The sequence below is a fragment of the Haemorhous mexicanus genome, chromosome 2 (assembly GCF_027477595.1).
Source record: "Haemorhous mexicanus isolate bHaeMex1 chromosome 2, bHaeMex1.pri, whole genome shotgun sequence".
In the NCBI taxonomy this organism is placed as follows: Eukaryota; Metazoa; Chordata; class Aves; order Passeriformes; family Fringillidae; genus Haemorhous; species Haemorhous mexicanus.
Window position 1 is genome coordinate 57,562,616 of NC_082342.1, and position 25,182 is coordinate 57,587,797.

The window sequence follows — 25,182 nt, forward strand, 5'->3', positions numbered from 1 at the left end:
CGCCATTGGCCAGTTCAAGCCCCGCGGCCGGGCCAATCGGGACGGCGCCGGGCGATTCAAACGCTCGTTGCGCGGCGGCCATGGCGGTGCGCGCGGCTCCGCAGCTCCCGGCTAGCCGCAGGTCCGAGCCTGCATTCCGCGGTAAGGCTGGGACACCTGGCGGGGACAGGGACACCCGGGCACCGCGGGGCGCTCGCTCGCTTGCCCGCCCGCGCGGGGCTGGGCGTTGCCGGCCGCCGTTGCAGGCTCGCGCGTGGCTGCGGCGGGTGCAGGGGAGCCGGTGCGAGAGAGGAGCCGGTCGGTCTCTCCGGACTCTGGGAGGGAGGGCAGGGCAGGCGCTCCAGGCGAGGTCGGAGACCGGGCAGGTCTTGGTAGCAGTGCTCGCTGCTGTGGTCCTAGAGCTTGCGAGTGGGCGTACGAGACTTCACTCTCCTTTGGCTGGGCTGGGGTCGGTGCGGACCCCACCCCATCCCCTCCTATCCTATCCCCTGCTCCAGGTAAGGTCCTGGGCTGGAAGCCTTCCCTTATGACAAACGGGACGCCCTGGCGTTAAGCGCATCCTCTTGAAAGCAAGTGCGGCGCCGACCTAGCCCTGGCGCTCCTGTGCTTATTTGCTTTCTGACCGGTTCGGCTTCTGCAAGCTGAAGCAGGGGAGTCGCCTTGGCGGGGCTTTGCTGTTCGTGCGAGGGGCGGCTAGAGCCGTTTTCGAAATAGAAGGTGGCGGGGAGCTCTGGGGTGCACGCCGAGCTCGCTGCCGTGCAGCGGCTCCTGGCAGGGGCACCGCTGCTGTACGAGCTGTGCTAGCTCCTTCAGAAGCAGGGAATGGACACTGCCTTCTGTAGCTTTGTCCAGAGAAGGGCAGGGAGCTGGCGAAGGGTCTGGAGCACCAGCGTTGTGAGGAGCGGCTGAGGGGGCTGGGGTTGTTTAGCTTGGAGAAAAGGAGGCTCAGGGGATACATTATCCCTCTCTACAACTGCCTGAAAGGAGGGTGGAGCCAGCTGGGGACCGGCCTCCTCTCCCCGGTGACGCAGGACAAGAGGACAGCCTCAAGCTGTGCCAGGGGAGGTTTAGGTTGGACATTAGGAGGAATTTCTTGACAGAAGGGGTGATTAGGCATGGGAATGAACTGTCCCGGGAGATGGTGGAGTCGCCATTCCTGGAGGGACAGTGACAGCTGTTCTTAGGGCCTTTTCAGGATCATTTCATGTGGTATTAACACTGCCAGTAGTATAACATTTACACAGATGTCCAAGTGACAGTGGAAGAGAAGCAACTGATTTTACAGATGGTCAGGTGGGTTCACGTTCATGGTGCTTTTCATGTGTGCTATCCTTGCTACTGCCACAAATGAAAAGCATGCTTGCTGAACCAACCATGTGAAATACTGGACAGGCATACAGAAGATAGCAAGCCTGACTTCATGTTACAAAAGTGTGTTTCTTTCAGCTTAATACAGCAAGCCATCCAATTTTGTGCAGCTGTGAAGTTACTTTCAACCCTCCCTTGAATACTGCATTTCTCAAGAAATGTGAGAATGTGTAAGCCATTGAGATGTGAAAACTGGCTTTCTCAATCCATAGTGTCTATATTTTGTAATGTCTTGATGCTTTTCTAACTGTATTTCCTTCTTGACTAAGAAAGTTTAGCTTAATATTTTAGCTGAAAATGTAACGAGTCTGTCTTAAAATCTGCTAGATCAAAGACGACAGAAAGTCGAGGAGTATCTATCAAGAAAGAAGACTTTTTCTGGTGTGCCCATTCAGACATCAATCAGGTAGTGTTTCTGCTATGGCTTATATTTGTTCTCTTATGTTCATATTCACTAATGTTCCTTCATTTTCATCTCAGCTGGCTTCTGTAGGTCTTCTGACGCAAAGGTACCCCTTGCGAACTAGAACGTTCATTTTCAGTCGCATGCAGTAGTGCCACGTCTCTTATATAACACATCACTAAGCACCTGAGGAAGAATTTGGATTTGTAACTTTAAACTGAGACATTTTTCTTCTGAGTTGTCAATACATTTTCATAGTTGCTAGGAGACAATACTGCTCTTGGTGGTTTCATAACTTTCTGGGTAGTCTGATGCCAGCTCTGGTGTCTGACTGAAGGTTTTGGAACCTGTCAGTGTGGTACGAACGAAGTGTCCTTGTTCAGACTTGTCTCAGATTGCCTGGACTCTCACCATAGCAGTAGCTGAACTTCAGCTTCTTGTGCTACTCCCCCTTTCCTATTAACTGCAGCATTTAGAAACTTGATCTTCTGTAGCAGATGCATGAGACCAGACAAATTGGTACTCGTTCTTAAACATGAGAAATTACACTTGCAGTAAATTCCAATCTGTTAGACAGTTCTTTATGGTGTAAGAAGGATGTTTTCCTGCCTGGGTTCTGATCAGTGGTTGCTTAAGCATTTGTTTTTGCTGGAGGAATAGTGCAAGCTAAACAGAAATGCTTCAGTATGAGTACATTCTGCAGACTACCAACAGAAACGTATGAACATCCTCTAAAAATACATCCCTTTGTTGCATGATTTAAGATGTCTTTTTTTTTTTTTTTTTTAAGCAGTAGCAGAACTAGGAGAGCAACTACCAATAAACTGCAAGACAAGTTACAGCTCTCAACATCTCCCAAGCCAGAAATGGTAAGTTTTTTGTCTGATATTTAAATACTGCACTCTGTTTCTATGGCTACAGCATTCCACTTACTTAAATCTATGTTGTATGACTTTCAGAGCATGAGAAGTTTGCAGGTGAAGAGGTGTGGTTTGTTAGAACTTTATTTAGTCACTGCTTATTATATGCTTTTTGGAAAGCTGCCATATTACAGTAGGAAATGGATTATATTGATATTCAGTTTGTGCCCAATGGGAGAGAGCGTTAAAGAGGATACCATTATATATTCTTAAATAATACTTAGGTTTTAACAATGCTTCTCAAGAATCTCAGAGGAATTTTTGGTATTTTTTGATTCTTTGGGGAAGTTATTTAAAATCTGAGTAGGGTCTTCTGTCACAGTAAAGATGTTTATTGTTACTTGAAAGAAAACCAAACCATTAACAAAATGAACTGTTGAGTGTGTATGTTTTTTCAGTGGTGTGCTGGCAAAACTACGGTAATCAGAAGTAGATGCCAATACCTAATCAGGGTTTAAGGGGATGTGTTCCCTGTATCACTTCATGTCACTTTCCTGGAATTAAGATCCAAATGGTTGGGCTGCTTTGAAATAGCAAAGTAGAGATTTTTCTCCAGACCTGTTCTCAGGGAAAGGTGAGGGAAAAATAGATGTAAGAGCTGTGTTCATGTTAGACAGTTTAGAGTTTGGGTTTCAGAAGATTTAAGATGTGGAGTTATTTGAGGAGTAGAGCAAAAAGCTTAAAACTTCAAAACTGAATGTTGAGGAGAAAAATTGCAGAAGTGAGAGCAAGTGTTTTTTTAGAAATTTTTTGAAGGTACATATATTTTTCTGTATAAATGTCTTGTATCATTTAAAGTTGAGTTAAGCTACATATTTTCCTGAAATAACAGTCCTCACACTCAAACTCTAGTTATGCTGGCTTTGTCAGATCTAACTACTAAGCCTCAATGACAGACCAGGAAATGAGTTTTCTTTCAGGTCAAGAGCATCTTCCCTAAAGTCTGCTCCTGCAGACTTCCATGTGTCATTCACATTTTTTTTCTTGATTTTGGATATTTCACTCTTTCAAAAGCTCCTGCTTGGACAATGCTGAATTAGTTGCTGTAGAGCAAGTTTTTTGGAGGAAAAGACTAGATTCCACTTTCCCTAAGGGGTTTTGCTGAGAACATATTGCTGATAGTTTCAGTAAAGCCATGTAAAACTGATGGAACCATTCTCAAGTTGCAGCATCCTACATCTCAATAGTAAGAGAAGTTCTCTTCTGTTGACATCTCCTAGTGTCCTATTTACTACTTTACTCACTACCTTCTGTTAGTAGACTATTCACACCAAGTGGAGGAATGGTGCTGCCATTAAGTGATGAGGTATGCAGCCTAAAGCAAATTTCTGCTTAAAACTCTTCTAAGGAGATAATTTGGGCAGTTTAAAGCCAGCAGTTGCTTTAAGAGTTTTATTTCTTACTTCCAAGGCAGAATTTAAGCAATTTTTATTTGATCTTTTGATGTGAATTCTGCAGTAATAGTTGACAAATAGTCTACTTAACATTTATACATTACTTCTGTAGGCACCTTTAAACTAGCATTTACGGTTAAGCACTTTAGTCCTGTGAATCATTGGAAGCCTCTTTGGAAACAAGTAACATGCACCATGAACATACCTCTAACATTTCCATGAATTTGCTTTTGATTTCAGGAAAATAAAGAGAACGCTGATAAAGTGTCATGGGACCAATCAAGTGTAAACTTGGAAACAAATGTTACTTTAAACTCTTCTACAGTTCCACTGACAAGTTACATAGCAGGGACAAACTGCGGTCTTGACAATCAAGCTCCACAGAATAAAGTCATTGATATAAAATCTCAGCATGTATCACTTAGCAAGGCCATCTTGGAAATCAAAAGAATTAGAGAGAGGCATTTGACAGCAGAAAAACAAAATGCAAGTATCAGCGTACCAAATAAACCAGCTCTTGGCAGATATCGTGGCAAAGTTATCCAATCCAAGATAAATTCTTTCTGGAAAGCAGCAAAAGATGAGGGGGAAAAGAGTTCTTTGCCAGACAAGAAGCCTTTTCCTTCTGCCACCAAACAAGCAGCAAATTCTTTGTCCATGAAAAGCTGTAATACAGTTCTGAAGACTGCCAAAGTTGCAAACAACACTAAATCTGTAAAATCAAATGATGTCCTGCCATTTCAGGGCAAACCATCTGACAAAGCTGCTACTAACTCACAGTCTGGTCTGAAGAAACAGCTGACATTTGCTGTGGCACCAAAGAAAGTAACAGTCCCAAAAGTGGTTGGTGGAAGGCGACCACAGCCACTGAAGGCCCCTTCTAGCAATCCTGATCGCAAAGTGCGGGGTGTGAAGAAATGTGCAGATTTTTGCAAAGATGCACAACCAGAAGCTCTAGCAAGATCAACTTTTGTTGCTCCTGGTACAAAATCAGGACACAATTCTAAAATGGATGAAAAGAGAAAATCTATTCTGCCAAAAGAGTCAGTAGAAGAGAGAAGGTAACTAAATTACTGTTGTAGCTTACTCTTTCAAGTTATTCAGGCCTTTTTCCCAAGAATATCTAGCTTGATCTATTTGTTGCTGTATAGACTCTGAAAAAGAGAAAAATAAGTATTTGAACTTGATGCTCAAGGACAGCAGACTAAAATTTAAGGCTTAAACTGAGAAATCAGTATTCGATTGCAGGACCTCTCCAGCCTTACAACTTTTCCTGCACAGTTAAAAAACAGATGTGCTGGAGCTGTTTTTTAAGTCTTAAGTGTTGTGACAGCCTTAAGGATGACAGATAATCCTGTAAATTAATTTCACATGCATGTCACAGATTAAGAAAAAAAAAAAGACTGAGGCAGTCATTCAAAATTCTACAGGCAGAAGCATCTTTACAGACTCAAGGAGAGAACTTGTCAATGACATTTTTCAGTTTGGTGAGTGCAGCATAGACAATGGGTGGGAATATTTTTCACAGTCTAAAAGTTATTTAATATTCCTCATATAGAGGTCCTTGTAAGTCATATATACTAAAAATTGATGGTCTAGGGGGTGGGGTTGAAATGAAACATTAAAACTCAATTACATTTCACATCAGTTTCAGATTCTATAAATTGTGTGATAGGGTTGTTTTGGGCTGTTCTCCACACTTTGTCTTTTGATATTAGTTTCTAGTGTTCTGGTTTCAAGTGGGATGGGGAGGGTAACACATAATTTAGAAGCATTTTTTACCTTCTTTTGAAAACAAGGGTCTGTAACCTAAATCTCTTGTTGCAGCTGGAAAGGAAGAGATTAAAGTGCTTTAACCTGGTAGATACCTAAAGCATACAGTAATACACGTAGTTTTGAAATTTCCATGCAGATCTAAAAGGCAGATTTATTCCTCTTGGGATTAAAAAAAGATTCAGACTACCTGGAAATATATCTTGGCGTGACTTACCCTAATTAGTGTCAATCAATGTAAAAAACCCAATAAAACATCTGTCACTTCAGCTAATAATAGTCCTAAATGCAGAGCTCGCCTGGCTGAATGGAGGGCATCTAGAGGAACAGTGATGAGACGACCTCCTATACGTGCACTTCTGGGACCCCAGTCTAAAAGTGAAGAACAAGAATTCTCTGCTGCTGATACAGAAAAGGTCAACAGGACTCTGAGTGAATGCTTGCATTTAACAGAACAGGTACTTGGACCCCTGCCTAATCGAGTTCTGATCATATAGGCCCTGACAACGCGAAAATCCTCTGGGCATGTTAGACCCACGTGAGTCAGGTACAATACAACCATTAGGAGACTAATTGTTCCTCAAGTTAAGCAATATCATAGCTTTTGCCAACAGCTGATGAAATTAACCTTCACAAACTCACTGAGCTACTAAATAAGTATAGGCAATAATGGTAATAATAGTAATTGAACTATAATGTAATGAGGGTAGATAGTAGGAATTAACCTAAAACAAGTTTGCATTTGCAGAAACTTGTCTGTACTTCTGAAAGTCTGTTTCAAATAGTTCTGAAGATGCCTGTACATCTTATTACCCCTTCTACTTACAATGCTGTATAAATAATTCTAATTTTGAAGAATAGGTGAATAACAATTCTGCCAAAGGAAAAACCCTTTGCTTTCTAGTTCAAAAGCAGCAAAACTACAGCACCTCAATGTGACAAATGCATTGAAATCACTACTTTTGTGTTGACTTTAGGGACATCACAATGATGAAGCACGTGCCATGTTGGAAGATCTGATACAGAGCATTCCTGGGGTTAAAAAACTTGCAAAATATTGGATCTGCTGTATGCGTCTTGAACAGATGGGCCATCTTGGAAAGCTTATTGCTGTCTATGAGAAGGCCATTTTGGCAGGAGCAATGGTAAGCAGCTTTTCTTAAAATTTGAGATTAACAATTAAAATAAAGACATGAAAGTATGGCCTGTAAAATACAACTGCTTCTGATTTTATTAAATACCTTTTTAGTAGGAAGAAAGCCACATGCCCTACCTGACCATAAAAATAATGGATTTGGTTTGCTCTGTAGCCACTGTAGGTACTAATTAGAAGAAGAATGGTAATCTGATGATCCAAAAACCTTAGTACCACTAGAAACCCAAAATAGAACGCAATTTTACACCTACTGATGGACTTAACTTTTGTGCTTTAATATCAGCGAGATTTTAGGGCATCAAATACATCTTTAGCACACCAAATACTGAAAATACAGGATTCACTTGTGTTCTGACTTAACACTGAATAGCATTAAAGAACAGATTTGTAATATGAAAATCATGTAGCCTGCTTTACTTTCCCTGTAACTATTATACCAACCAAATAAGCTGAGATGATAATTCATTTTGGAATTGTTTTTCTAAAACAGTGTAACTTTTTTTTCAGCCCAGAGAGGAACTGCGACACACACTAGTAGATACAATCAAAAATACTGAAGGTCTTTTTAACTCTGACAATGGTAAGTCTGAGTTCTCTGTTCTAGTTATATGTCTGATTTGATTGCCAACAAAAGGTGTTTACACTATTTGTACTGATATTAAATTTTAATTCATGGACAATTTTTCCATGATCATTTTATACTTAATTGTCTTTAAAAGCAATCTTGGCTAAATAAATCCTTTTCAACAGTGGGCATGTTCAAATGATTGGAGATGCTCATTTATACAAGCTGTGTCATCCAGCTATTTCAGCCTGATAATCAAAGAGTAAATAAAATACTCTTGTGAGCTAAAAATCAGTGCCTCAGACTCAAACTCCTTCACTACTAGAAGCCTGGTGTGTTATGGCATCATGTCAAAGGTTGTAAATATTCTAATTTTGGAAGTAAAGTAGCCATAAATATTTCCTTTCAATATAACATAACCTGTCAAGTATCTGAACTCAGAAACTGGCTGAAATACTTGTTGAGAGCTGCTGCATTTGAAAAGGAATAGAATGATCTCTCAGGATGTGGACTTAGCCTGAGCTTTCAGGTTGCAGATTTGTAAAGGTGGCTAAAATTATCAGCAACTGAAATTGTTGTGGCTCAGACTCCAGTGCACGCTTACCTGAAATCTTAGAGTTCTACTTCAGAATAAAAGTTTTCTCTAAAAACATTCTCTTTAGTTGTAACTAATTGCAGGTGTACTTTCTTCAATGTTGCATTTTTAGGGGAAACCATGATTGAAGCTCATTTAAGTGAGGTTGGGGAAGTCAGCAAGGAACCAAATTCATCAGCAGAACCAGTTCAGGAAACCTTCCAAGATCTCTGCCCAGATGATGAACAAAAAGAAGAGAGTGATAATAAGAAGGCAGAGACAAGCAGTGAAGTTATCAAAAGAGAAGAAGTTGATTTAGACTTAAAACCAAGAGAGATCTTGCCAAAAAAGAATAAAAAGCACAAGGCTAAAGAACGGGCAAAAAAGAAAGGAAAATGCGAAAGAGAACAGAAGGAGGATGGGATAAAAAATACAGCCCAAGCAATTAATTCTCCTGAGAAAGAGAATGACACATCTTATTCAAGGAGATGCAACCCTCCTACCACACCTTATTTGGAAAGGTAAGATTACTTCAGGTAACCATGGAAAGTCTGTAGTGTCTGCAGTAACTGTTTCTGTTCTTTTAAAACAGGGAGGCACTACATTTATGAATTCTTAGTTAAAAGCTCTCAAGAACCACATTTTTAGGATTGCTTCCTCTTCCTTCAGAAGGAACTATTTTTAAGTAAGCTTCTCTATTTACCCAAACTGTTTTGCTTTTTGAATGATTCACTACAGAGTAACCAGACTTTTGTGACAGAGATGTAAATTCCAGATTTAGGATTCCCTTCCACTGCCAACATGGCAGTAGCAGTTCTACACTGAGCTAGGGAAAAAGAAAGATGTCTCCATTCCTCCCCTTTTCAAATGTAGATAAGGTTGTATGTCATAACACAGAATTATTGAACAAGATGTAACTGGCCTGTAAAGATTATTTGACTTTGTATTGAGGTTACTACCCAGGCCAAAACCTGGGTAGTAACCTCAATACAAACCAACTAATGTTTTTTTTGTTTTTTTTTTTTTGCCATAAGTTTTTTTCTAAGATGGTAGACTTAAGGAAGTTGTGCTCAGCTTTAACATCTGATGGAGTTGGAGTCCTGGCAGCTGTCCAGTTGGAGTCCCTTGCAGCAGGAAGAACAGTTTCCTGTGATGGAATGGGAAACAATCTTTCTTGGGGACTCTTTTCAGGGGGTTTTCTGGGTTAAAATATTTTGCCTAAGAAAAGAGTTGTATATCTGGTTTTAACTGAATGAATGGAAAGGGACCTGTTTCCTTTGGCTATGGGAACGGGAAGGAGTTGAACAGGAAACATGACTTGCTGTTTCTGCTGGTTGCTGCAGAGGTGACTTGTATGATGGTATGACTATGTTTATGGTTTTGGTTTGTTGTGTTCTTTTCCTAAGTGTGAAGATGCGTCCTGAGGCAAATGACTACAGTGCTAAAGATCTGAAAATTGTAACTCCTTTGCGATATTCTCAACGCATTCGGGAGAAGATATGCAAGCTGCCTGATGCTGTTAAAGATCAAGATCCATATGTCTCTTCACTTGAGCAGCTGGGAGACTTGGAATCAAAAGCCACTGTGTTTATTCACAAACAGAGCAATGCCCTCCAAGAAACAAGTGCTGAAATAGAAGAGTAAAAGTAGTGCTATTGCTACGGGTTGGGGGGGGTTAAAGATTTGATACTTTTCTAGGGAGAGTTGAAGGGTACTTGTTTTATGCAGCTTTGGGAAAGGAGCCGTTTAAAATTTTTGTGGACTGCCTGTGTCACTAAATAAGCTTAAATTTTCTGCCTTTTCAAAATTTTAACAAATCTGTCCTGGGTTAAGTACTAGATTAACCACTGTTGTCTTTACGTTGACTATGTTTCATTAAATTTTCAGTTAAGGACTAAGTATAATGCTTCATGTTAGTAGCTCATAGTAGTATATTGCTAATGCCTACTGTTTACTTGTTGCAATTCCTATTAATTCCTTAGAAACGTGCAATCTTCTAGCTTAAGAAAACAAAGTAATGTAGGTGTTCCAGTAATGCAATGTCTAATCTGACAAGATTTAACTTTGAAAACTTTAGCCAGCTAATACGGTGTGTGCTGAATTTAAGGCCTGCTTCAATAAAACAGAGTTTAATCTCTTCAGTTACTGAGATTTGTCCATTATCAAGTAATCCTAGATGAGGTCTGATACACTACTTCCATGTGACAATTTTTATGTTGGTTTGTATTAGTCTGTACGATGCTATACTTATTAAACTCATCACTTCAGTTGTGTGTGTTTGTAAGAATTCATGCCTGGTGAGCTGTACGGGTCCAATCTTGCTAGCTATGGACCCCAGCCCACATAATCTTACATGGGACAGAAGGCAAAAGACAAGAAGCGGTCTTCTCCACGTGGGGCAAGGTGGAAAAAGATCATCCAGGTGACCCCCTAGGTGGAAAAAGAAGAGCCCAGATGCCTCAGGGTGGGAGACTCTTAAACCCGGGGGAATGGGGAGTGGAGGAAGGGGACCACAGCCCATGATACCAGTGAGGAGGGGGCTAGGAGGAGTAAACCTGGGACAAACCATCACCACCGGGCCCTTTGCGGGAGGGAAAGGCCGTGTGCTACAAGAGAGGAATCCCGTGAGGATACAAACGTACTATTCTGTGCAATAATACAGAACCCAGTTCAAAAACACCAAATAACTATTTAGTGCAATACAACAATACAACATTTCTTCTTTATTTAAAGGTTAAAGCTATTTAGTCTGTTCTTGAGAGTGAGCTGTCAAAGCAGAACACTGCCCTATTTCCCATGTTTCCGTGTCTGGGCTTTCAGCGGAGCAGCCGCGCCACGACCCCCACGAGGGTCGCGCCCCTCCCGCCGCCGCCGCGGGGCGGGCGGGGCCAGCGCTGCAGCCCGGCCTCGGAGCCTGGGCCGCCGTCTCCTTCCCCGGCCTCGGAGCCAGCGGCGCCCTTCTCCTTTCCCGGCCTCGGAGCCAGCGCCGCCCTCCTCCTTCCCCGGCCTCCGGGGCGGGCGGCGGCGGAGTGCCCGGGACTTCCCGCAGGTCTCGGCCCGGCCCGGCTGAGGTGAGTCCCCAGCGGGCCTTGAGGGGCTTGGGGCGGGCTTGGGCTGCTCCTCTTCAGTGTAAAAGAGCCGGAGGAAGCAAAGAGCTCATCAACCCCTCAGAACACCGTCTGTGCACGCAGTGCTCAGAGGATGACTTAAAAGCACCAAGGTTTTGAACAAAGGACAACAACCCTCTGCTGCATGAGACATCCCGCAGGAGATGTGTTTTTAGCCGGAAAGGGGATCATGTGCAAGTTTCAGCAGCTGAAGGAGCTCTCAGGAAGGCTGGGATTAAGCTCGGTGTTGGAGGCGAGGACGTAGCCTCACGCTGTGCCCTGGGACTTGCAGGTTGGATATCAGGAAGATTCTCTTCACAGAAGAAGAAGTGATTAGACATTGGCATGGGCTGCTCGGGTATGTGGTAGAGTCACCGTCCCTGAAGGGGTTTCACTGGATGTGGCACTCAGTGCCATGGCCTAGTTGACATGGTGTTGGGTCATGGGCTGGACTTAATGATTTCAGAGGTCTTTTCCAACCTCGTTGATTCTGTGATCCCCTGATATAGTCTAAACATAGCGACAGGACAACTGGGAACATTTCAAAAGTGCACGAGGGAAGTTTTACACTAGACATAAGGAAGCATCTATTTACTGAGAGGGTTGTTGAACATTGGAACAGAGTTCTTAGAGAGGTGGTCAATGCCCTAAACCTGTTAGTGTTCAAGAAACATTGTCATGATGCCACTGTCACACTAGTTCAACTTTTGGTCACCCCTGGAATGGTCAGGCAGTTGCACTAGATGACCATTGTAGGTTCCTTGCAACTAAAATATTTTATTCTATATCTGCCAGTTCTTGAAGTCTTTACGCAGTAACTTTTACCAGTTTGATCTTGATTATGCTGTTTTAGGTGAGAATTGTCACTGAAAGCTTTAATCTTGTTTCTAATATGACTGTGAGTTTTCTTTAGTGTTATGAAACCACCTGCATGAGTGCAGGTAACAAAAAGAAGATGCAAAGTTGTAATTCTGTAACTGACATTTTCAAAGAGATTGAACATTTTAAATTAAAAAATGCAGAAATAGTACTATAATGTTTCAAGTTTTACTTTCTGGAGGCCTCATCTTCAGTAAAATCAAGGTAGCAGTGGAGGGAAGTTGTGTCATGGTAATGCTGGACAGTTAGGTACCCACATTTATCACCCCTTCGTGTTATTTTGTTTGGGTCTTTTTCATGCAGGTTATATTAAGAGAAAATTTTTAAAAGTGTAAAGGTACTGACAAAGTTTAGAAGATAATCCTGTGAATGAAGAAAAGTGTGGCAACTGGATTTATAAAGAATGGAAGGATACAACGTGTTGAAAGTACTGGGAGAGGGATCCTTTGGCAGAGCTCTCCTAGTTCATCATACAATCAGTGACCAGAAGTATGTAATGAAGGAAATAAGGCTTCCAATGGTAAGTGTAACACAAACATCACCTCACCCAGCACTTAAATAATTAAAAAATCCTAATTCTAGGTGTATTTTTAAAACACTGAAAAGTTTTTCTGAGAGTTTTGTGAGAGTTTGTCTTGAGCTGATGTTGTTGGTACTAAGTGAAGTACATGGTTAGATATTGGGATTTTGGGAAGTGTAGCAGGTATGAAGGTGCTTAGAATGAAATCCCTCTTCCCACTGATGCCCTTGGCTCGATTGCCATTGATTTCACTAAAATGCAAATTTCATCTTCCGTGTCTAATGAGGAAATTAGTGTCATATTACTGCTGGTAATCAGCTATTTGGGTTATGTTCTCTGCACTCAGCTAAGCTATAAGTCACAAAATGGGAGGCAGTGGCTTTCTGAGGCCAAAGCTCAGCAACACCTTGGCATATGGCTTTTATTGAGTTCATGCAGGCTGTCAGCTGTTTCAAAGTCAGTGTGTGCTGCTTTGTTACATAGTTCTGCTCTTTTAAAATAGAAAAAGTCATTAATTGAAATAGGAAAAGATTCTCTCAAATTAAAAAAAAACAACGAAAAACCGCATACCAAAAAACCACAAAGAAGTCTTCAGCTAGTAATAAACCATAGATTAAAAATATGGGGCTTTTAAAGTTTCTAAATTACTTTAAATAACTGAAGAACATTCATTGAAAATAGTTTTATTTGGAAAGTGGAGCACTTTATGTGTATATGTGAAAATTTGTTAGTGTGAAATTTATAGTAAGTGTGTTTATATTTTCAGTCTTCATCTGGTGTAGAGAATTCTAGGAAGGAAGCTGTTCTTTTGGCTAAAATGAAACATCCAAATATTGTTGCCTTTAAAGAATCATTTGAAGGTAAGTATGAAAAATTTAAATTTCTTCATTTGTTTGAAGTTGCATACTCCTCAGGGATTGAGATTACTGTATTTTTTTGTTTATAGTATGTATTATAAACAAAATACATTTTTATTGTAACATAACACATAGCATGTCGTTGGAGCTTTCCAGTAAAAAGTATTACATGTAGTAAAAAATCAATACATATCCTGCTAATGAAAATACTAATTATTCTTAAATTACCAAAAATTTAGCTGATGGACATCTGTATATAGTGATGGAATATTGTGATGATGGAGATCTAATGCAAAAGATTAAACACCAAGGAGGAAATTTGTTCCCAGAAGACACGGTAAGAAAAGACATGGTTTTGAACCAAGGGGGCTGGGAATCCCTTTCCATGTAAACTGAAGCATGCTGCATAAACCAAATTAGGGATATGCAAACATCTTGATGAAACAAAGTCACTTACAGATAGAATTGGAGAATTATTTCTTTTATAGTTTCCAGCTGATCAGGACAAGAATTGGACTGAAATGAATAAAAAAAAAAATTGCTACTTGTATCTGAAAATTGTTCACATAGTGTGAAAACCAGTAAGGTTTGTATGCAATTAAGTAGGAATTTTACACAACAATTCAGGCAGAATTTAAAGCATAGTAAGAGTACTGCCAACAGAAAGTGAACAAACCACTCTGGTAAGATAAATAAAGATAAACAGGAGAATAAATGCCTGCTTTTTATGTAGCAATTAAACCATTTAGTTTAAACCATTCAGTATGTGCTAACTCCTTTTACCAGAGAAGCCAGAGAAGCTGTAAAATTACTTAGGAGAAGGTTCAAAGGGACGTTGTAGTGAATAGAAGTTACTTCCTGTTACAGTTAGGAGCATCACCTCCATTAGAATGAAAGAACCAGAAACCTCAACTAATTGAACATTTAGATTTTCTACAACCTCTAAGAGTTTTCTTTTGTACTTAGAAAGGAACACATTTCCTTTTAGAAACAGTACATTATTTCCATGTGAGTTTTGGTTTTGTTTGTTATTTGGTGGTTGGGTTTTTTTATCTATTTGCCAATTTACTGTGTAACTTTCATTAAGTTATTTATAAAATGACCATGAGCTAAAGCTCCAGGTAGTGATTCCCAGCTTCATTATTGCTAGGTATTATTTGAGCTTTTTGGACACAGATAATAAACATTCCTTCTGCCATGTTAAAATATAATCTGTTTTAAAGAACTCAGTCTTTCCTGCTGGTTGGAGGCTGTTATGCTGGAATTGCTTGTAATGCCCAAATGTTCTGCATATGCTTTTGCTTTCCTAATTTTTTTAATCTATTAGTAAAGTATTCATTATATTGAGCATTGAGCTATTATAACTCTTAGCTGCTCTTTTTCAGATCCTTCACTGGTTTGTGCAGATGTGCCTGGCCGTGAAGCACATCCACGATAAACGTGTGCTGCACAGGGATATAAAATCCAAGGTGAACAGAGCAAGTTTTGTTGCCATTAATAAACTCTCCTGCATGCAAAAGTCAAACCCTCTCTTTTGTAATTTCTCGTGAGTGCTAAGTTCTGTGGTTTTTATTAAGGCCTAAGAATATCATGTAAATGAAATTGTTGAGTGTGTGGGGTGATGTAAGACTGTGGGTGAAGAGGTATGCTTCTTAACCACACTGCTGATAGCACCAATTGCTTGTGACACTGCATGTAACTTAAAAGAACTACAGAACTATGAAAAAGTGTATGGATTATGTAGTTTGCCAATATCTTGCCTCGCTATTTTTCTTTTTCACTCTTCCCTATTAGAAAGAGGGAAATTCAGAAGAAAGTGGACCCTTGGTTTGAGTATAGAATAGAGATTAAGGCAGTTCTAAGTTCTGATTCTTCCTCTGCTACTGATGCTGAGGCCTTAGGCCCACAAAAACTTTCTGTTTTGGTAGAACTATTAGGAGAAGCAAGTAAATAGAAATACGAAGACAAAATATCAGAAGTGGGTATTGCTGTATTTTCTCTATATCCAGACTACAGAGATGATTCATAGAAGAATGTTTAAGTATGTTAATCTTTGCTCTTAAAATGCAGAATGTCTTCCTCACTCAAAGTGGAAAAGTGAAGTTGGGAGATTTTGGATCTGCACGCCTTCTTGCGCAGTATGTGGACAGCCCAGCTGATCTCAGTGGTGTCAAGCTTTATTTTCCCATTGACAAACAGTGCAGAGTTCATAAATCATTACTTCTCACCTGGCATTTCCTCTTTGTCGTTTCATAGTCCAATGTCATATGCTTGCACCTATGTGGGAACTCCTTACTATGTACCTCCAGAAATATGGGAAAGTCTGCCATACAACAACAAAAGGTACTGGTGTTTTCAGTGGTCACAAATAATGCCTTACTGATGGATGGGGGTTTTTTATTGCTATCTCAGTCTGGCTATGTGTCTTATCCATATTTGTTTCAGAGAAGATACTGAGCCGAAGAAAATTTACAAAGAGGTAATTACAATTTTTTTAAGATTATAGTGCATAAATTCCTCTTTTCTTAGGTAGCTGAGAGCACAGCATCTTTAGTCCTAGAAGTCTGAAAATAGTGTGCAGACCTCTGTTTGTTTGGGAAAGTAAATACATACATACTTGTGTGTATGTTTTAAGTGTGTGTATATCCAAAAACATAAGTATGTGTTGGCATATTTTTCCTGGTCTTATTTTTTGGGGGATGGTTGTTTGGATGATGGCTGATGGATGATTTATAACGTCTTCATGCCAGTCTTGATAATGTAAGGATAATGGCACAGAATGGATTACTTAGATTTACAGAGCCCAGTTATTCTGGTGCTTATGTAAGAACTGTGATTGATTTTCCTGGGGAGATAAGAAACCTTCTACAGTTCAAGTTGTTTCCTTCTCTTCTTGCAAGAAGGGCTTCAGTTGCTTCTTGTGCAAATGGCAGTACTCACTTTTGGTGGAAAATGATGGGGTTTTTTCTCAGTAGGAGAATTCTTTTTGGTAGGGCCAGAATTCCTGCTCTCAGGATTATGTAGCTGCCATTTGATGTTAAGGGCCATAGAATACAAAGGCTTTCAAGTGCAGAGGGATAAATATTGTTGGAGCAAATTACTTGAAAGACATCCTAGGAATAAAAAGCCAACTACCACTGTATGACAGTTATCTTCTTTTACATCAGGGTAAGATAAAATAAGGAAGAACATTTCCACAGGAGAGGTTAAACACATATTGTCTTTTATGGTTACTTACATTTATTTTTAGCTTATTCAGCTCACTTATGTACACAGATTAAATGTCATGCTTTTAAGCAAGATACTAAATTGTAATTTGTGGCTCAAAATTTTTCATCTCTCTCTATATCTACAGTGATATATGGTCTCTGGGGTGTATTCTGTATGAGCTGTGCACTCTAAAGCACCCGGTAAGTACAGCTTTATTGCCATGAGAAAGGTTTTGGAATTCCTTGAAACTTAATTAGCAGTTAGCTGTACAACAGAATTGACTGAAGTGTTTGCTGCTGCTTCCAAAAGAGGGAAGTATTGCTCCACCCTTCCTATGCCTCCTCCACTATATATGCTTCTGTTTCAGCAGTTCTTAGGACCCTTCTGTAGAAGACTCTATTTTCGAATTTGTTAGAAAACAATTGGGTTTTTTATTTGGTTAATTTTCCTCAATATGAGTGAGGTGATGTGGACATATTGGATCAAGCAGCTGCCAGGCTGGTTCCAGATACCTGCAGTTTCAAGAGCATTGCATTTTACAGGATCAAGATAATCCCAGGACATAGTGACAAAGACACTCAAAATCTTTGCTAATAAAAATATATTGTGTGCAAGTACAGCAAAATGTAGTAAGCAATAAGCATTTTGCATCGCTTGCATCAGTGATACACCTTTGCTTATTCTTCAGATCAAACAAATCACTGTCCAAGCACCATTCTCCTCTTGGAACAGCAGGGATCTTGATGAATGATTCAGTCTTTCTGTCATTTCTCGGACACTGTCTTTTACAGTGTTGTTGCTGTGTTTCTTATCTGTTAACATCCTCTGGCTTCTCTATACAGACTTGTAGGTAAAATAAGAACCCATATCAGGATATGTTTGTTTTGCAGGAAAATGAGATCCTAATTGAGGGCCATTTTGTCTTATTTTTTTTATAAGCAGCAGTTTTCTTTCATTGAGCTAATACTGTATCTTGAAATCAGAGAACCACAGAATATTCTGAGTTGGAAAGGACCCACAAGGATCATCAAGGATTATCAGCACCTGACACTGCAGAGGACAGGCTCAAGAATGACACATATGCCTGAGAGCATTGTTCACATCCTGTGTATCAGCAAAAGGTTCTCCACAGCTGCAAGTGCTAGCTGTGCAAGAGTGTGGAAGCTTACACTCATGTGACTTAGTGACAAGGGAGCCTGAGCATAGGGATGTGTTAGCCTAAGAAGATTTGTGGCAAGTCTTTGGCAGTGTCAGGGCCATTGAGGCAGAGCTCAGAGCTGGGGTTCCAAGGAGGGGAGTATTCTTCCCTTATTAGCAGTGTTGAAAAGTTACGTGTCTGGTTTGATGTGATGGTCATGTATGTTCTTGCATAATCTGTGAGAGGTCATACAAACAATGACACTCCATGGGTGCTTGGCACCCTGCAGCCAAGCCAGTGGGGTGTAATCCAAGGAAGCTTCCAGCATGGGAGCTAGAAGTTCTCAGACCTTAGATTTGCAAGAGGATGTTTGTGCTTTTACAGGCTACTTTTGATGATTTTTTTTAAACTAAAGTTTCCATATTTCCAAGTTTACTGTTTCACTCTTGCAGTTTGAGTCTGATCTCAAGTATACGAATTGATGAATTTGATTTCTATACAAATAAAATTCAAACAATCATAAATTTATAGGAGTAATTCCTATCTGCTTTCCAGTTGTAGAAGTTATCTTAAATTAATTCAGCTACTCTTTACTGTATGCTTAAACACTGTGTTCTAATATTAATTTATTTAAAATGCAGTTTCAAGCCAAAAGCTGGAAACATCTCATCCTTAAGATATGCAAAGGGTCCTATGATCCACTTCCATCTCACTATTCCTATGAGCTTCATTACTTAATAAAACAGATGTTTAAGAGAAACCCCCAGAATCGTCCATCAGCCAGTACTATTCTTGCAAGAGGCTGCCTAACCAAACTTGTGAAAAATTGTTTGCCTTCTCAGGTATGGTGTATTCTTTGTCTCTAGATTTCAGCAATACTATCTACATTTTAGATACTAAATCCTTTTAATTTCTAATTTGTTAGTGTGTAACTATAAAATGTAGTGTTGTGTAGGTCCTACTCTAAAATACATACAATTGTAGACTTATCAGAAAACCTGAGTTTTTAAAAGTGTCTCTTTTGAAAAAAAAAGTTGGATGTTGACCTGATGCTGATAAAATTAGATATTGTTAGTTGGAACAGTGCACTTGTATAGTGAGTCTATTTTTAGCAAATAGTATATGCAATAATTTGAAGAAGTTTAAAATGATACAGTACTTGCATCTCTTCATACACATTTCAGATTGCAAATGAGTCTGAGCAGATATTAAAGGAAACCAAGAAACCTGAAAGCAATGCAGCCAGACAAAAGGGTAAGTCAGTAACATTTTTGTTGATGTAAGGAATGACAAAATGAGTAGTAAGTATGAGATCTTAAATACATCTATGAAACATTAGCATTATATGTCCAAATCTACTTTTAATTATTTCAAAATTTAATATTATTGAACTTATATGGAAAATGCTCGAAGGATGTAAATTATATTCCAAACTAAGTGGAGTGCAAAGCTGCAATATATGTATTGTAAGTCCTAAGACTTGTGCTAGAAATAAAGTTTTCAGTTTTAGAATCAGCAAAGCTTTTAACAGTGGCATTTATTTTAAGTATAAAAGTTCCTTCTTTCCCAGAATATGGTGAAGCATGTTATGTTCATGATTTAATTTTTAGAGAGAGAATGTTGGACTTTTTTCTTCTGCATAAATTTAGCTACACCACAATTAGTGCCCATTTGGAACAGAATAGCAGCAGGACTGTTGAGAGTGAGCTGTGCTGTCAGGAGTGTGAAGAAGCTGTGGCATAATTGTGATTGCTTGGTTCAGTGGCATTGCTGTCCTACCTCTGGAATACCACCTTACTACAAATGTTTGCTAAAGTTGTTAACTCTTGGATCTGTTTGTTAACCTGTCAGGTAGTGTCATGGCTGGTAGAACCTCAAACAATAAGACAGAAAATAGAGTAAGTATTCAAATATAAATATACCATTTGTATTTTAGTAATTTGGAATATTCTGTATTATAGAAAAGGTTCTAATGAAAATTATTCCTTTGCTAAACCATAAATCAGCCTATTAGTGTTCAAATTGCAGTTTTCCTGTGTTTCCCACCACGCTAACTTATTGATTCTTCCCATGTTTAGTTTAATTCCAAAGTGGATTTTTTTATAACCCTGTCAAAACAAAACCCAACCAAAAAAATCTTCTCTTGTCTTTCTAATTTTTTTTTTTTTTGGATACTGCAAAAGATTATCTGTGTTCTTTGCTTTTGGGACACATTTAGAACTGGCTGCTTTGGAAACAGTCTAGTCTGGACATAGTTCTCACCAGGTTTTAGGGCCCATATGAGATTCCAGGAGAGGAGAATTAAGTCACAGGTGGCCAAGATGTCCCCTCTGGGTACATTACCATAGCCTGACTCAGCCATATTCAGTATATTTTTAAAAAGTATGTTGCCCTGGGGCTTATTTTATTTTCTTTTCACAGACCTGTCAAGCTTAGAAATTTAATATTTGGGTGCATCTTGTTTCCCTGGGAATGTAAATAATTTATATTGCTTGTGTTCTTAAATGTGAAAAAACCCCAGAGAGACATTATATTATATCAAATAACTATGTGTGCTTAGCTTCAGAAACTGAAGTTGTCTGTCATGGCACACAGTGTGAAATACAGTGCAATAATAGGTAGGGTGCGATTGCAGTTGGCTTCAAAATGTTAGTGGTTTAGTTTTCAAATCTTCCAATCTTTAGGCTAGGTATTTTATAGCAAAACTGAAAAAATTAAATAATAATTAATATGACTGCTCTCTCTTTCTTGACAACAAGGATAATAATTAATACAGACTTTACTCTTTTAAAGCGAAGGAAAGATGAAAGTAGCAAGCATAGCTCCTTTGAAAGGAAAAATGCTGAGGGTTTGAGTGAAGGCACAAGGGAACAAAGGAAATCTTATCAAGAAGGTAAGTTTTACAGTTTTAGGGCTGATGATCTTCCTTCTGTGTACTGGTATCTACATGTCAGTGATACAGCCATTTAAATAGGTGGCTCAAACTAGTCTCAGGTAACTCAAGACAAAGCCATGCCACCATCAGTTACTTCTGAAAGTATATTGATTCATACTGCTCATCTGAGATTAAAAAAATAAATATAAAATTCTCTTGTCAAAGTAATAAAAAATGACTGTTTGAAAACATTTGGAATAGAGTAAATGTGTGGGGAACACTTTATAGTTGAGATTTGCACCCACAGAATCAAACATCACTGCTAGTTAAGTGATTCTTAGTACTACTTTGCCTGGACGGAGCAGTCTGGATATGGAATCAAGTTAGATGCTGGTTATCATGGGGTTTTTTTGTTACCATTACAATATCAGCTTCTGCTGTCCTCCCAGGAAGTACTGATCTGTCACACGCCCACAGGAGGCAATGGGAAAAGAGGATATCCAATACTGTGCTGCATGTCCTGGAAAATGCATCCTTGCTTTCTTCCAGTTTTACACCTGAAGAGACTGAAAGTAAGATTTAATTAAATGTGCTTTTAATTCAAGTAATGTCAGTGATTCTTTACAGATTCTTAAAGCCAAAACTTTACATGACATGTTTAAAATGACATTAAAATAATTTAAAAATACTTCATTAACGAACTCTCAAGAAGTTCACTGTGCTGAAGAGAATTTCTTTGTGTTTTTTTGTGACAGGAAGATTGCAAAGAGTGATGAAACTGACAGATAACAATAGCAACCCTAAAATTATAATAATCTCTAAGAAATTATCCTACAGTCCTCCTTTTAATACACCATTTTGGAGGTAGCAGTGAGGAATTCATTCGGTGCAGAACGCAACCACCTGTCTTTCAAACACAGGATGCTATTGGGAGCATAAAAGATCTACACCTCTACTTTTGTTGTGATTTAACACACAGGTTAAGGCCAGTGACAAGAACTATCTGTGATGTACCTCAGATGTGAGGCAGAGATTTTTCTTTCTTTTGATTAAAACACTTATCATGAGGTTTCTTCTGAGAAAGGTTTCAATTTTAAAATGTCCCTCAATTGTTATGATTATTTAATGTGATTCTGGATATGTGTTCTAGGTAAATGTGAATAAATGCTGTGGAAATAAATAATCAAAATATGAGTAGTCAAAAAATTCCCAGGCTGTGGTAGGAATGTTATATGATCGTTATGCACAGGGCAAGGAGAGTGGACAGAGGAATGCATGTATTTAAGTGCTCTGCTATTAAAAGGCACAGAAACAGCCTCAGGCTTAATTTTGAGACTTGCAGAGCCCTCACATAAGTTTGCTGAGACACTTCCTCCTCACACCTCTAAGCCAGTTCCTGTGGGCTCCCTGGCCACAAGGAGGTTCCACTGTTTCCTCAGTTTGTTGAGAGGACAGTGGTGTGACTGATGGAGTTATCTAGATGGTTTTCTTCCTGTTTCTTCCTGTTTCTCATTTCTCTCTTGAATGTGATTTTGAATATATTCCACACTGCTAATGCAATTTTCTGTAAATAGGATTTATGAATTACTTTATACCCAGGTGGTGATGTTATAAACTGCAGTGAAAATAGGCCACGGAAGCAGTGGAACAAGGAACCCCCTCAGACCCTGATGGACATGCTCAGCAATGCAGATGTCAGCTTAGCATTTAAAACATACACAATTTATACACCAGGTAAATTCCCATTTTCTGTGCAAACATTTTTGCAAACAGGTTTATTAATAAAGACTTCTTTTTTTCATTTTTCCCCATACCTAGCTCCTATGTATACAGATCGTTCACTTGGGTTCATATCACAACAGGCTAGTTTTTGGGGTTTACCAAATGAAAAGTGGACTTAAAAAAGCCAAGTTTGGAATTCATGAGTGATTGTACATCTCCACTACAGCTCTTCATGATGGACTTTCACTTGCAGCTCAGCAGCTGAATGAGGTCGTGACAAAGCACAGACGCCTGCTCTGTGCTCCCTCCCACTGAGCTGTGTGGTGTGTGTGTTAGGGAGATGCAGGAAGTGCACTGTACCCCCTCAGGTAAATCCCCCCTCACTGAGGCAGTGGTGCCCTGGTTTGAGGGCAGGATGGTCAGATGGCACAGCTGAAGGCAGCTGCAGTCTGCAGATCTGCACAGCCACAGTCACAAATGCTTGTTCTGCACTTCCGTTGCCTTACTAGTTTGTCCTCCCACCTAAAATAGGTAACAACTTGTCCTGGAATCTGCTACAAACTGGGGATGAATTAGACTATTTTGTATTTATATTCTTAATGGTTGTACTTTAAAAATTAAAATATTTTTATAACATTTCAATTTTTATATTTTCAAAGCTTCTGAAAACATATTAAGAGGTCCACTTTCTGATGAAAGCAAGGCATCTGATGAAGTAGATGGTGAACATGAAGCCGTTGTCATAGATTCTGAGAGACTTGAACCTAGATCTGATGAAGATGACACGTAAGTCCAAGTGATGTCCTTGCATTTATGTTTTCTTTGGCTCCTCAAAGAGATTTTTCCATAACAACATTCCCCTGAAATAAAATAGTATTTTTCTCAGCATCTAAATTCATCCCTCTCTTACATAATGAAATTGAAATTTAGTAGCATTTGATATCTTGCAATGTATGAACAAAAATGCTGTGATTTTTGGATGTGTGTATGTTTTGGGGGTGGTTCTCAGATTCTCAGAATCTCAGTTTGTGTCACTGTTTGTTTTTGTGGCACCTAGAGATGACTACCTAGGCCTGTATTGCTGCAGTTTAGCTGCAGGCTGTCAATTATCAACACATTTGCAGTCTCTTAATATATTAATTTGTGTTTGCTTTTGATGAAACTTACTCGTGTAAATTCCATAGAGGATCATAAAAGAACCATTTTGGTTCTTTAATCACAATGGGGCAGAAAGTAAGTCTCTTGTGCTAAATTTTAACAGAATTTATCCTAATTACAAGGTAATTTCTTTTGGGGAAAAAAGCAATTAAAGATTTATAAAGTTGTATTTTGCTTTTCAAAATAACATTTTTTCAAAATCTGTTTTTAGGGACTTTGAGGAAGATGACCCAGACTGGGTGTCAGAGCTGCAAATGGTATTGAAACAGAGCGACTGAAAACCTGAATTTACCTGCAGTGAGTGAAGTTAGGAGTGCTGGTATCCAAGTTGTTGTTAATAACTGGTTATTCATGAAATAATTTCAATCAAAAAAATCTGATTGGACAAGTTTTCTGTATCACAAAACCGAGGCTGGAAAATGGACAATAAACTTTTTTAGAAAGAACTCTTGCAGTTAGCTAAACAAGTCCATGTATGAAATATGTCTGGAGTTGGTATTAGCTTTGCAGAAATGTTCAGTCAAATTATAGCATTGTTCAAATTGTCCTCTTGTCATGTTTCAAGGAGATGGTGTAGCACTCTGAGAAGGTGTAAAGGTGTTTTTCCTGAGTACATAATGAAATGCAGCATTGTGGTAGGGAGCTGATGCTGCGTGGATATCAGGTGCAACCAAAGCCTCTCTGTCACTCCACTCCTCAGCTGAACAGGCAGAGAAAATTTAATGAAAGGCTCATGGGTCAAGATAAGCACGGGGAGAGATGGCTCACCAGTTACTGTTACAGGCAAAATGGACTTGACTTGAGGAAACTGATTTATTACCAACCAAATCTGAGCGGAGTAAGGAAACATAAGCCCAAACCTTAGAACATTTTTCTCCTGCTTTTCCTTCTTCTTGGGCTCAATTTCACTTCACTGGTCAAGGCTGAGCCCATCAGTGATGGTGGTCTCTGGGATAACAGATCAGAGAAGGGGAGAGAGCGGGGCATGGATGGGGACAAGTTGGGTGGGTCTGTCTTGGAGCTGGCTGGCATTGGCTCTGTCAAACATGAGAAGCTTCTGACAGATGCCACCCATGTAGCACCTCTCTGCTACCACAACCCTGCCACACAAACCCAATACATAAGTATAAATCATCTTTGAAGGGCATATTATGGGAAACATTTAGCTATGATAAAGAGTTGAGGCTTTAGTTTGTGCCACTGTTAGTCCCCTGCAAATTCTTTGAGACTGAACTTTTGCCTTGATTCAATGAAAGGATTTTTTTAAATGCCACTGCATTTGTGAAAGGAAGCAAATGTATTCACGAATAAGGACAAATTTTCTGGCTTTGATAGGAGATGCTCTTGCTGCAGAGAGTGCTATGGGCAATGTCAAGTTTGATTTCTGTTCTGGTTACTGGGTAATAAATAGACACTTTACAAGAAAAATGTGGTAAGGGAGAGCACAAATGCTCTTGGCAGAGTTCTCCTGGGGAAGTGATCCCGGACTATGTCCCTGTAATAAATAAAATTGGGAATAATACACAAGGAAAGCTTTAGGAAATCTGTTGTTCTGGTGTAGAG

The 25,182-nt window shown here is 39.4% G+C and overlaps 2 protein-coding genes across 6 annotated transcripts; both read left to right on the plus strand.

The window, feature by feature from the left end:
• Nucleotides 1-31: 31 nt before the first annotated feature.
• Nucleotides 32-10,420, plus strand: CKAP2 (cytoskeleton associated protein 2). Of its 2 annotated transcripts, none has more exons than XM_059838961.1 (9): nt 32-141; nt 1,696-1,774; nt 2,562-2,640; nt 4,326-5,146; nt 6,151-6,316; nt 6,836-7,003; nt 7,522-7,594; nt 8,287-8,674; nt 9,560-10,420. In XM_059838961.1, the coding sequence occupies exons 1-9, from the start codon at nt 81-83 to the stop codon at nt 9,795-9,797; spliced, it is 2,073 nt and encodes a 690-aa protein (XP_059694944.1). In that variant the 5' UTR covers nt 32-80; the 3' UTR covers nt 9,798-10,420. The 2 variants fall into 2 exon arrangements, with proteins under 2 accessions (XP_059694944.1, XP_059694945.1); XM_059838962.1 differs by having other exon boundaries at nt 56-141; nt 2,565-2,640.
• A 666-nt stretch (nt 10,421-11,086) lies between these two features.
• Nucleotides 11,087-24,065, plus strand: NEK3 (NIMA related kinase 3). 4 transcript variants are annotated; one of them, XM_059838964.1, is made up of 17 exons: nt 11,146-11,224; nt 11,553-11,618; nt 12,443-12,659; nt 13,426-13,519; nt 13,756-13,853; nt 14,902-14,985; nt 15,587-15,654; nt 15,773-15,859; nt 16,872-16,926; nt 18,506-18,706; nt 19,049-19,118; nt 19,716-19,762; nt 20,658-20,757; nt 21,189-21,311; nt 22,339-22,473; nt 23,121-23,247; nt 23,831-24,065. In XM_059838964.1, exons 3-17 carry the CDS (start codon nt 12,543-12,545, stop codon nt 23,895-23,897), a joined length of 1,473 nt encoding a protein of 490 aa, XP_059694947.1. In that variant the 5' UTR covers nt 11,146-11,224; nt 11,553-11,618; nt 12,443-12,542; the 3' UTR covers nt 23,898-24,065. The 4 variants fall into 4 exon arrangements, with proteins under 4 accessions (XP_059694949.1, XP_059694946.1, XP_059694950.1 ...); XM_059838966.1 differs by lacking the exon at nt 11,553-11,618 and having other exon boundaries at nt 11,087-11,224; XM_059838963.1 differs by having other exon boundaries at nt 11,143-11,618.
• Nucleotides 24,066-25,182: the final 1,117 nt, after the last annotated feature.